The 12,386-nt window shown below is 42.3% G+C and overlaps 2 protein-coding genes across 8 annotated transcripts; one reads left to right on the top strand and one right to left on the bottom strand.

Moving 5' to 3' along the window:
- Nucleotides 1-889: 889 nt before the first annotated feature.
- On the bottom strand, nucleotides 890-5,873 carry LOC115150416 (bile acid-CoA:amino acid N-acyltransferase-like). 5 transcript variants are annotated; one of them, XM_029693692.1, is made up of 4 exons: nucleotides 5,491-5,873; nucleotides 1,901-2,636; nucleotides 1,407-1,616; nucleotides 890-1,168 (listed from the first exon to the last, which is right to left on the bottom strand). In XM_029693692.1, the coding sequence occupies exons 2-4, from the start codon at nucleotides 1,902-1,904 to the stop codon at nucleotides 1,017-1,019; spliced, it is 366 nt and encodes a 121-aa protein (XP_029549552.1). In that variant the 5' UTR covers nucleotides 1,905-2,636; nucleotides 5,491-5,873; the 3' UTR covers nucleotides 890-1,016. The 5 variants fall into 5 exon arrangements, with proteins under 5 accessions (XP_029549552.1, XP_029549554.1, XP_029549551.1 ...); XM_029693694.1 differs by lacking the exon at nucleotides 5,491-5,873 and adding an exon at nucleotides 4,313-4,349 and having other exon boundaries at nucleotides 1,901-2,026; XM_029693691.1 differs by lacking the exon at nucleotides 5,491-5,873 and adding an exon at nucleotides 4,313-4,345.
- LOC115150415 (protein SYS1 homolog) lies at nucleotides 5,856-7,823 on the top strand. 3 transcript variants are annotated; one of them, XM_029693689.1, is made up of 4 exons: nucleotides 5,856-5,927; nucleotides 6,445-6,645; nucleotides 6,737-6,804; nucleotides 7,072-7,823. In XM_029693689.1, exons 2-4 carry the CDS (start codon nucleotides 6,484-6,486, stop codon nucleotides 7,310-7,312), a joined length of 471 nt encoding a protein of 156 aa, XP_029549549.1. In that variant the 5' UTR covers nucleotides 5,856-5,927; nucleotides 6,445-6,483; the 3' UTR covers nucleotides 7,313-7,823. The 3 variants fall into 3 exon arrangements, with proteins under 3 accessions (XP_029549549.1, XP_029549548.1, XP_029549547.1); XM_029693688.1 differs by having other exon boundaries at nucleotides 5,875-6,009; nucleotides 7,072-7,821; XM_029693687.1 differs by having other exon boundaries at nucleotides 5,884-6,183; nucleotides 7,072-7,821.
- Nucleotides 7,824-12,386: the final 4,563 nt, after the last annotated feature.

Here is a 12,386-nt window from a genome sequence, read left to right as displayed (position 1 = left end):
TACGATCTGTCCCCATGTGCAGTTGCAAACCGTAGTCTGGCTTTTTGATGGCGGTTTTGGAGCAGTGGCTTCTTCCTTGCTGAGCGGCCTTTGAGGTTATGTCGATATAAGACTCGTTTTACTGTGGATATAGATACTTTTTACCTGTTTCCTCCAGCATCTTCACAAGTCCTTTGCTGTTGTTCTGGGATTGAGTTGCACTTTTCGCACCAAAGTACGTTCATCTCTAGGAGACAGAGCGCGTCTCCTTCCTGAGCAGTATGACGGCTGCGTGGTCCCATGGTGTTTATACTTGCATAATATTGTTTGTACAGATGATTGTTGTACCTTCAGGCATTTGGAAATTGCTCCCAAAGATGAACCAGACTTGTGGAGGTCTACAATTTTTTTTCCTGAGGTCTTGGCTGATTTCTTTTGATTTTCCCATGATGTCAAGCAAAGAGGCACTGAGTTTGAAGGTTGGCCTTGAAATACATCTACAGGTACACCTCCAATTGACTCAAATTATGTCAATTAGCCTATCAGAAGCTTCTAAAGCCATGACATCATTTTCGGGAATTTTCCAAGCTGTTTATAGGCACAGTCAAATTAGTGTATGTAAACTTCTGACCCACTGGAATTGTGATACAGCGAATTGTAAGTGAAATAATCTGTCTGTAAACAATTGTTGGAAAAATTACTTGTGTCATGCACAAAGTTGATGCTCTAACCAACTTGGCAAAACTATAGTTTGTTAACAAGAAATTTGTGGAGTGGTTGAAAAACCAGTTTTAATGACTCCAACCTAAGTGTATGTAAACTTCCGACTTCAACTGTATATGTCAACATTCCATCTTCCAAATGACCATTCTATGGATTACATTTAATGAAAATCCCCAAAATCATGGTCTTTTTTTGTTCTAGCTTTGTGAGGAATCACCCAATATATACATACTTTTATCATTTTGATGCACTATCCCTTTAAAAAATATTTATATTGACTTCATTGAACAATAGCATTTGTCTCTGAATCATATTCAATGTGACCATAGCGTCGCATGCTTTGTTAGTTTTATTCCCTGTTCCAACCTCAGACCCTCTCTCTCTCCAGGTGCAGGCTGCAGTGCCCAAAAGAATCCCATGGGCTCACAGTCCACATAGGAACCCCCTACAGACACATCTGTGGTCACTGTGAGAAGAAGAGGGTTAGGGGAGGGAGAGATAGATAGAGAGAGAGTAAATAGAGAGATGGAGAGAGTGAGATAGTCTAAGATTAAATAATAATAGCTGTTCAGACAAAACAATCTGCCATCCGAGATTCCTAGCTCCTGCATACTGTAGCCAATGATCATAGAAATATTGTTGCTAATAATTCTACTACTAATATAAACTAGTAATTATATTTCTATGTCAGTGATGTGACTCACTGTTGACGTCACCCCTCCCGTCTGTGTTGTAGTGAGAGAGCGCCTCCCATAGGTCACCGTCCTCGTTAGGCTTACAGGCGCGTACCGTGATAGGTGAGTGAGGGGGAAGGTGATGCCCCTCTAGGGTAAACAGCTCATCTATGAGAGCACGGGTAGGCATGGCTGTCAAAAAGGGTGCTGGGCTGCAGGACGTCTTCCATCTCACTGGCCCTGAGAAGCACACCAAAACAACATGGGATCAGACGGGATTTTGCACTTTGTGCATTTTAGTTACAATGTAAAAGGACAAGATATAAGGATGTAGACTGTGACTGCTTCATAGCCCTGGTGTGACATAGGCGCTTCAATAAATGGAAAATGTGGGAAAGTCCAGTTAAAAGAAAGATTGAATAGTCGCATAGAACAAAATCATCTGTATTGACAAGGACAAAAGTTTGGTCAATGTAATGTGTTTCCAGAGGGATATGACGTATTTTAATCAATCCATTCCTTACCCATTGCACTTTGCAAACATGCTATCTTCCTGCGGATGTTGACCCATCAAAGCACAAACGTCTCTGAGAGATGACATAGCGCCGACACACACGTGTGCTCTTAGCATGCTGTTCTTTCAGTACTCCCTGTGTAGAGAATAACATTGTGCAACGGTCAAACATATATATGAAAATGAAATATTGTTAAGTGTTTTTGTTGTCTAATGCTGTGTTCATAACCAGTTAGGAAGCTGGTAGATACCACATATGATGGGAATAAATCCACTTGAACGCCCCTCCAACTGATAATTACAAGTGTGAAACTTGTCTATCATCCCTGAGCTCTGACTTCTCCCACATGCTGATCTTTGACATCACCTACTAAAAAATGACCTCGATAACAGGATTTTAGGCAGTTAAATGCAACAACAAAACATTATTTATAAAAAGCAATCTATTAATATGATTTTTGAACACTATAATTTGTTAACAAGCATGATAGCTGTACTTCTAGTTTATGGTTGAAACAGCTTGTTTTCCATTAGCCAATCTGCATTTCTCAATGAGTCCAAAGCAGGTGAATGCATCCAACTGGTATTTAGGACTTCACAACTGGTAAGTACCACCTTCCCACCTGGTTATGAACACAGCATTACCCCGAGTATAGGGTGACCGACCAGGCGTCCTCAGGGACATTCCCCAATTTTGGTGACCTGTCCTCGGCTGGAGCTGTCGCTGGAAATGTCTCTGATTAGCCCTCAAACAGAAAAAAGCAACTGTAAAGTTAAATTGAGGTTGAAATGTCAATAATCAAAACGCTGTATCTAATCATATTAGCATGTAAAAATTATGTATATCCCTGTACCAAACTAGTTTGCTCCCGCAGACCAATTTGTAAGTCACTCTGGATAAGAGCGTCTGCTAAATGACTTAAATGTAAATGTAAACGTTGGCTCAGTGATACAGTGTGACCACCACAACTAAAAGTACCCTGTTTGAAAAGCGAAAATTGATAGTTAAATAAAGTCAATGTATTTTTCTTTATTGTGAAGCTACACCACCCACTCTGAAAAATAAACCCTCTATTTTCATTTCCAAAATCGATCTGGTCACCTTACCGTAGTAGCCTAGTATTGAAGTAATGTGAGGTCAGTCTATTCTTCAGTCCATTACTGACAAGATTTCTCAAGTTCGAGATAGTTTCCCCCCCCTGCCAGACACTGACCTTCAATCTCTATTTTGTGTAACGTGCCAACTTCCTATACCAATGTAGTCACTGTTTCAGGAGTTCACTTTCTACTACAGTACCCCGCGAGCACAGTGGATCTGGGCCGATTCCGGCTGAGAGTCTGGGCCGCCTTCGGCAGTATTACTTATGGCTATGATGCGGGGATTGAGTTCGGGACGATTCCGGTGTGAGTTTTCTGGCCCAAATGTATTACTTGGTGCTCGGGCCGATCCCTGTGAGAGTTATCTGGCCCAAATGTATTACTTGTGGCTCGGGCCGATTGGGGTTACTGTCTGGCAGATGATTGCACGGGCTGCTTTATATAATTAACATTTGTGATAAAAAAAATAAACATTCTTTAAGAGTCCTGTTTAAGTAGTATTTTAGTATTTTGATACTTTGTGCAAGAGACTTGATAAGCATTAAAAACTTTGTGGATGGAGCCTCCCGAATGGCACAGCCGTCTAAGACACTGCATCGCAGTGCAAACTGCGTTGCTACAGATGCTGGTACGAGACACGTCCCGGCCGCGACCGGGAGACCCATGAGACGAAGCATAATTGGCCCATCCTTGTCAGATTTAGGGGAGGGTTTGGCCGGCCGGAATGTCCTAGTTCCATCGCACTGTGGAGGGCCAGGCGCATGCACGCTGACACCGTCACCAGGCGACGCACAATTGGCCCAGCGTCGTCCGATTTAGGGGACACAAAACATGTTGATGGGTATAATTTGTATGTATAAAATGTATAATAGTAATTTTTAAAATGACTAAATCGGGTAATTTTGTATTCATTCATTTACATGTGCATCGGGACGCTTCTGTGGGGGATTCTGGTAAGATGCCGGCAAAGTCGGCAGAATTCCGGTAGACGGAAACGGCCCGATGTACTTGGGCAGACTCAGACTCATTCATTTTGATTCCGGGCCGAGTCCGACGCCGGGTCGATTCAGTCAGTTCCGGAGGGCCGCTTCAGGACCGATTCCTCATTGCTAGCTGGGTACAGTTCTTTGCCTTATGAGAGGTTCAAACTGTCTGCGACTGTCTACCAATTCATTTCCAACAATATTGACCCTGTCTGTGTGGTGCGCGAGTTTGTCTATCACTCCCTGTGTAGCCAGTTGACGTGATAACTGTCTTGTGGGTTGACAGCCATTTTTTACCCAAAGCTTTCTCAATTAAAATGTTAACTGCAAAGTAGGCTTACCTGGCAGCAGTGGCGGTTCTAGACCATTTCAACTGGGGGGGGGGGGGGGGGGGCAAGCTGGGGCCAGTTGTACTGTTAGAGGGGCCAGTTACATTAGACGTTATTGTTGTCATATCGTTTTCTTCACTGCATTAACAGGCAAAATACCATGTACATAATGCAGATGCATGTGGTACGATACTGTTGTGTTCCGCCTAAAGCCGTCCCTCTAGAAAACGTGTGGGTTAAATTAGTGTTCCGAGTTGCCACTGTCTAAAAACGGATGTAAAAAAAGAACGATAGCAAAAATTAGTTATGTAAAAATGATTTCATTCTCCACATTTAGGGGGGCCACAAGGGGGTCCAAAATTGTTGTCACAGGGGCACTGCCCCCCCCCCCCTAAGTATATCATCTGTATCTATTATTTGCTAACTTTGCCATGAAATGAGCAGCAGCAGTACAGAGACCGGCAGTCTGACTGAATCGACCCGGTGTCGGACTCGGCCCGGAATCAAAATGAATGACTGTCCAGAGTCTGCCCAAGTACATCGGGCCGTTTCCGTCTACCGGAATTCAGCCGACTTTGCCGGCATCTTACCAGAATTAAAGGGGAATTACACTAACAAATCCAAATGTGTTCGTTTTCATGCTAGAAAAGGTTGTAGACCCCTGGAATAGCCTATAATGCATATGTGCAGTGATGAATAGGAAAGGTAACAGCGGTCATTCTTACCACCTTCTAATTTTGTAATGGGATTACGCTGAGACTCTGATTTGTCACTTTAAAATGTATGCCAAACAAAAAACATTGATTTCAAAGTTTAACAAACCATACAACTCTATGCACAGTGACTACTTTGAACAATTTACACAGTAAATAAACAAAAACATTTACTGGAAAAACTGCAGATGCAAAGTTTGATAAACATTTTATCTGCACAGTTCTTCCTGGAAATGTGTTTTTGTACAGTTTTTAGTGGAAATTGTTAAAAAGTGGTCCTTATGCACAGAGTTGTATGGTTTGTTAAACTTTGACATCAATGGTTTTTGTATGGTATACATTTTAAAATGAAACATCTGAGTCTCCGGTAAATTCTTTACCATGGCATTGCCCACTGCCTGAGAGAGAAGTGAGCAAAGAATTTAGGAACTGGTAATTGTTTAAGAACGTTTATATGGCATTGTATTTGATACCTACCTCCTATTTTTCATATGCACTGCTGTTGGCAAAGTGTTGACTGCTTGCAACTTTTTCTTGGGCGTCCACCTGGCCAGGCAAATTTGCAAGGCCCATTCAGTGAAGAAGTGGGAGAAAATGTGGAAAGAAACGTGAGCTCAAGGAATTTCTGTCAAAACAAAAGTATCAGAAGAATGAAATACAATACTGCAACTTGTAAAGTCCTTAAAACAAAATCGTAACACCAGACGTATTAATTTCGGCACCAAAAATCAGTGAAATAAGATTTTTATTAAAGATGTTCATTAATTTTTCAAATTGCCGGATTTCCTTTCCCATTCCAGATACAACATACTTTTATTTTGAAATGTAAGTATTAGAGGTTAATCACTTCCGGGTCAAATTTAGTGGCGTTGTTTTCACGTTTCTGCTGTTCGTCATTAGCTCAACGTTATCTGGTAGATTTATCATATTTAATGTGTTGTACTTTTGGATATCTCACTACCAAACACCCCGACTCGATATTAAATATCAGCAAAAGTAGGCTACAGTTTGTAAACTCAATAACAATCACTGCTGCTAACAAGTTAATAGCTAGCTAACGTTACCCACTAGTTAGCTATGTCACCAAGCAGTTGTTGACATAGCTCGCTAGCTACCGAGCTAATCCAATTAGCCAATCAGCTAATGTCGGCCAGCTATCAAAGATTTCAGGTAGCTAGATTTTTTTTCAATAGAGGACATGTAAAACACGAGTTTGATTGTAACGTTAGCAAATTTGCTAAATTAGCTATGTCACATAGCTAGATAACTACTGTAACAAGTAGACCTAGCAACGTTGTTAGATATCTAGCCAGCTAACTATCTTGAATAATGCTTGTAACAGAACAGTTTATAGCTAACGTTAGGTTGTTAGGTTATCATGTCTACAATTTCATTTCAGGTTTTGATTCACTGACACTCCCTACTTTTCAGCTGTTCGGCGGGCCCTGTGTTCCCTCCTAAAGCGTTGGAATGGGCAGTCATTTCCGCAGCTACATCTGGGACCCGGTCCTCATTTTGTCCCAGATTGTGTTGATGCAATGCATCTACTACAGCTTCCTGGGTCTGTGGCTGGCTGTTGTGGACAGTCTTGTACAAACCAACAGATCACTGGACCAGATCTTCAGTTATGAGGTGAGTTTTGTGAAATGTTTCCTACATTTTCCAAATTTTTGTCTGTTGAGTTGACAGTGGACAGATTCACAACATGGCTCAATGCTTGCAGGTTCTTGGATTTGCAACAATGCAGGGCAGACTCTCAATGATTGCGTTCATCTTGAACTCGCTTACCTGGTAAGTTAATGGGCCGACTTCGAGTGCTGCATGTTCCCTCAACACTTTGGTATGAAGAAGTCTCTAGTCATATACCATTGATGAAAGGCTGGTTTGTTATGAGGTCAATAATCCATGATGCTTTATAGTAGATGACAATCTTAACGTTTGTTAAACTTGGCCTAACTACTAACTATCATAACATTTACACACACACTTCAGTTGAATGACCAACCTGTTTTGTGGCATGTTGTCCTTCATCGTGCATCTGTCTCGCTGTTTCGTCAGTGCCCTGGGCCTGTTGTTCTTTATCCGCCGAGGGAAGCAGTGTCTGGACTTCACTATCACCGTGCACTTCTTCCACATGATAGGCTGTTGGATCTACAACGCCCACCTCCCGGCGGCCCTGTCCTGGTGGCTGGTCAACGTGGCCTGCATGGCTCTGATGGCCGTGATTGGAGAGTACCTATGCATGCGGACTGAGCTCAGGGCCATCCCAGTCAACAGTGGACCTAAGTCTAACCTTTGACCGCTGACCTCCACCTGATCTCACCCCACTCTGTGACTCTGGCTCACTCCCTGTGAACTGTTCACTGACAGTATTCTGCCCAGTATGATGTAGGGTATGACATTTGTGCCCAAAGACTTGGTGGGACTGGGATGCGAGCTGCAATAACGCAATAGTTGGATCTAGAGACAGAGATGCTCCAAGTTGGAACATTGCACACCTCTCAATAGATTCAAGGACTTGGAAATTAACTGAAATGGGGCTGGTTGCTGTATTTATTTGTAAACATGTACTACCTGTCTAACAGTGAATGCTAACTTTTTCCTCGACCCACTAAGATATCACTTGCTTTGAGACAGTTCGAAGCAGAGTTTAGTTTGTCTACAAAGATCTTAATGGTTTCATGATTTGATTAAATAATGATGATATCACATGATTGTGGCAAAATGGTTGTCATGCACATGCTTTCGGTTATGTCCTTTCCAGTTGAGAAAAATAAAAACGATAACTAGTCATACATGTAAACAACAGATCACCACATATGGAATTCTATTTTATTCCTCATTATAGTTTGTGAGCTTGAGGGGTGAAAGGAATCAGCAATGCACATCCATATGTCAATATTATGAAGTTAACATGACAACGCTATAGGAGCAGCAAGATAATCATTGCTTAGCACGATCATGGTGTTGTGTGTGTACATGATGTGATGCTGTGGAGAGCAGATGGCCCCTCTGGGGATGGTCTGTCAGCCACCAGCTGTGTTTTGACAAGATGCTGTCACTGACTGTGTGCATGACTGTGTGCTTGATGGTGCAGTGACTGCCATCTATGGTCAAATTATACGTAAACCTATTTTAGTAAGCATGCTTAGTGCTCTTGGTTCTCTGCTGATTTTCAATGCACTTTCTCTTTCCTTCTGCCTATTATTTGTAAAAATGATTTTCAGACTATGTCTGCACCTTACACATTTTTATATCATTCTGAACTTTGTGTGAGATCAGAGGTTTTACTTGAATTGCGGTGGAAATCTGGACTATGCAGTGAGATCTTTCTACACCTCACCTGTTAATGTTTTTTTCCTCTGGCGTTGCTGCTGTGGTTTTTATATAACCAAGGTATTGAACTATTGATAATAAGTTGGACCATTTGGTGTCTTAAGACCAAATCCTTTTTTTTTGGTTTATAGTCACCACAAAGAGTGCTTCTCTTCACATCACATATTTGACTCATATGTGACCTTAAAATATACTCTGAAATTATCTGGGATGGTTTTTCTCTGATTTTAAACCACAAGTCCTGTTTTTTCAGGACTTGCGGTTTAATGAAATCATAATTGCCTGCAGTATTGTAGATGCATTTGTTGAAAATTAGCTCTTGGTGTGGGAATAATCTATTCGACTAGACTAGATGATAAGCACTCAGGAAAGTCATGGTTCAGCTAATTTTCTTGGACTTTGTAAGGTTTCTCTGTAAGGAAGTGCAATGCTGTAGTTTCCACTTATTGCATCACTGGATCCATGTTAACATTATTTGTCTTCCATCAATAAGATAGATCTGAATATTCAGTCATTCATTACTTGTCATCAGACTTCTATCCACCAGAGCGTTACTAGACAGTGCAGGAAGAAGTTACTTACTGCAACATGCAATACAGACCTACTTTCTTATTAAGTGCATTATCATTGGCACAGACAAAGTGATCGTGTGCATTGTAATGTGGGATATTGTGGGTGATAAACTGGACTGTAGAAATGTCAGCGACGGAGGAGGCAACATAATGAGAGGATTACACCACCACCACACATGGATGTTAGCCTCCCATGGGGGAGTCCTGGGGGCCCTGCTGCACCCTCTGCCTCTCCCCCCACTCCCTCTCTGCATTCTCTGTGGCCAGGTTGGGGAGAACAGATGGTAGCCCACTAACAAGCGGCTGACTGCCAGCTGGGCTGTTCCATACTGGATCCAGTCCTGATTATTAGCACCTTGCCACGAGGACGACTAAAAAAGAAACCATGGTTCAGGGGAGGGACATCATATCAACAATAAGTGTCTCGTGCCTAGAATCTATCCTCTATAACTGTGATAGAGCATATACTGAGTAGGAGCAAGTATGATCTTGATCTAGCAGATCCCTCTGTGGTCATGCAGGTATAAACAGCATAATATGTCATATTTCCAAACTTGATACTTTATTATTTGAAACACATTACTTTGCAATACAATACTTAATGTACTCTGTAGTTTGTATCTGAAAAACCACATACATATTTAATTCTTAGTGTTTCCTGATGTAGGCCTATTTTTCTATGCAGTAATTCTTTCAATAATCAGTCATACATAATGATATGCTTAGTGTTTGTGATATTTTTCATGCTTTCATTAGCTGCCGATCTCACAGAAAAGAAAAGTAGTTGGTCCCTCAAGTGTTTCCCATACATATTGCTCATGCTTTGTGAATAGCACAACTCTGTTTAAAAAAAAAATGAAGTGGACTCTTGCCACCAGGCACACAGATTGGGTGACAGAATGCTACCACAATCAGGAGCACAGACTAGGTGTGGAGGACAACCAGTACAAACATGCTGATAGAGAATAGGATGTCTCTTGGGAATGTATTTTCAACTGAATATCTAACCTAATATCTAGACACAACCATGCAGAGAGAGATCCATTCATACTATAGGTACTGTTGGGAGGGTACAAAAGAAAACAAGAAGAATGTCCTATGTTGGCTGAAGCCGTGTGAATATTTTGACATGCTCTCTCTGGGTCAAATCCTAATTTGAGATACATGGATGTGGATGTAGCTTTAGTTTAGGCGTAAATCATGCATTCTTATCAATGAGAGATTTGCACAAAAATCTCAGTACTAAGGCCTCGATTCCGACCCAAGTTGAGCGTGCGTAAATGGAAGGTAATTCCCTTTTTATGCGCTTTTCTCTGCATATTATGACCTTGAATTTAAGCTTGAGAATAGCATGATATTCACCTGCTATTCGTTTGAGGTGGAGCTCGAATAAAGGTGTGGTGGTTAAGTCGTATTTTGACCTTGATTTAATAATAATTCCGCCATCTTAACGTGCGAGGAAACCATGAATAAGGTCAAGCTAGCCTGACAGTTCCAAGTGGAAAAAGCATCTGCTTTCTTTTTTTCTAATTTAAATAACACCATTGTCCATGCACTGTAATTTATATATTGATAAGAGCTATTAATAAGAGCTAGGTAAATGAGTATTCCATTTGGAGAAGGGGATTGTAAATAAACATGGCAGTTGTTTTATATACACTGCTCAAAAAAATAAAGGGAACACTTAAACAACACAATGTAACTCAAAATCAATCACACTTCTGTGAAATCAAACTGTCCACTTAGGAAGCAACACTGATTGACAATACATTTCACATGCTGTTGTGCAAATGGAATAGACAACAAATAGAAATTATAGGCAATTAGCAAGACACCCCCAATAAAGGAGTGGTTCGGCAGGTGGTGTCCACAGACCACTTCTCAGTTCTTATGCTTCCTGGCTGATGTTTTGGTCACTTTTGAATGCTGGCGGTGCTTTCACTCTAGTGGTAGCATGAGACAGAGTCTACAACCCACACAAGTGGCTCAGGTAGTGCAGCTCATCCAGGATGGCACATCAATGCGAGCTGTGGCAAGAAGGTTTGCTGTGTCTGTCAGCGTAGTGTCCAGAGCATGGAGGCGCTACCAGGAGACAGGCCAGTACATCAGGAGACGTGGAGGAGGCCGTAGGAGGGCAACAACCCAGCAGCAGGACCTCTACCTCCGCCTTTGTGCAAGGAGGAGCACTGCCAGAGCCCTGCAAAATGACCTCCAGCAGGCCACAAATGTGCATGTGTCTGCTCAAACGGTCAGAAACAGACTCCATGAGGGTGGTATGAGGGCCCGACGTCCACAGGTGGGGGTTGCGCTTACAGCCCAACACCGTGCAGGACGTTTGGCATTTGCCAGAGAACACCAAGATTGGCAAATTCGCCACTGGCGCCCTGTGCTCTTCACAGATGAAGCAGGTTCACACTGAGCACGTGACAGACGTGACAGAGTCTGGAGACGCCGTGGAGAACGTTCTGCTGCCTGCAACATCCTCCAGCATGACCGGTTTGGCGGTGGGTCAGTCATGGTGTGGGGTGGCATTTCTTTGGGGGGCCGCACAGCCCTCCATGTGCTCGCCAGAGGTAGCCTGACTGCCATTAGGTACCGAGATGAGATCCTCAGACCCCTTGTGAGACCATATGCTGGTGCGGTTGGCCCTGGGTTCCTCCTAATGCAAACAATGCTAGACGTCATGTGGCTGGAGTGTGTCAGCAGTTCCTGCAAGAGGAAGGCATTGATGCTATGGACTGTCCCGCCCGTTCCCCAGACCTGAATCCAATTGAGCACATCTGGGACATCATGTCTCGCTCCATCCACCAACGCCACGTTGCACCACAGACTGTCCAGGAGTTGTCGGATGCTTTAGTCCAGGTCTGGGAGGAGATCCCTCAGGAGACCATCCGCCACCTCATCAGGAGCATGCCCAGGCGTTGTAGGGAGGTCATACAGGCACGTGGAGGCCACACACACTACTGAGCCTCATTTTGACTTGTTTTAAGGACATTACATCAAAGTTGGATCAGCCTGTAGTGTGGTTTTCCACTTTAATTTTGAGTGTGACTCCAAATCCAGACCTCCATGGGTTGATAAATTGGATTTCCATTGATTATTTTTGTGTGATTTTGTTGTCAGCACATTCAACTATGTAAAGAAAAAAGTATTTAATAAGATTATTTAATTCATTCAGATCTAGGATGTGTTATTTTAGTGTTCCCTTTATTTTTTTGAGCAGTATATTATTTTCTTATGATCCCTGGAGACAAATGTGACACCAGCCATATAGAAGCAAACTGAAAATCATATCAACATGACATGTATTGCCGCCCCTTTAACATAGTGAAATAGAAAACAAAAATTGCTGTGTCATTATTCAGAATTGTAATTGTGTGCCCTCATAATTTGCGTTGATGAAATTTGGAGACCATAGTTTATAGGCTTCTCTAGGGCTGGACCTGCCAAGTTGATGTATGCTCT

Source organism: Salmo trutta, chromosome 16 (genome assembly GCF_901001165.1).
Source record: "Salmo trutta chromosome 16, fSalTru1.1, whole genome shotgun sequence".
Classification (NCBI taxonomy): domain Eukaryota; kingdom Metazoa; phylum Chordata; class Actinopteri; order Salmoniformes; family Salmonidae; genus Salmo; species Salmo trutta.
Note: the sequence above shows the minus strand (reverse complement) of the source record. Positions and strands in the feature narration are given on the sequence as shown.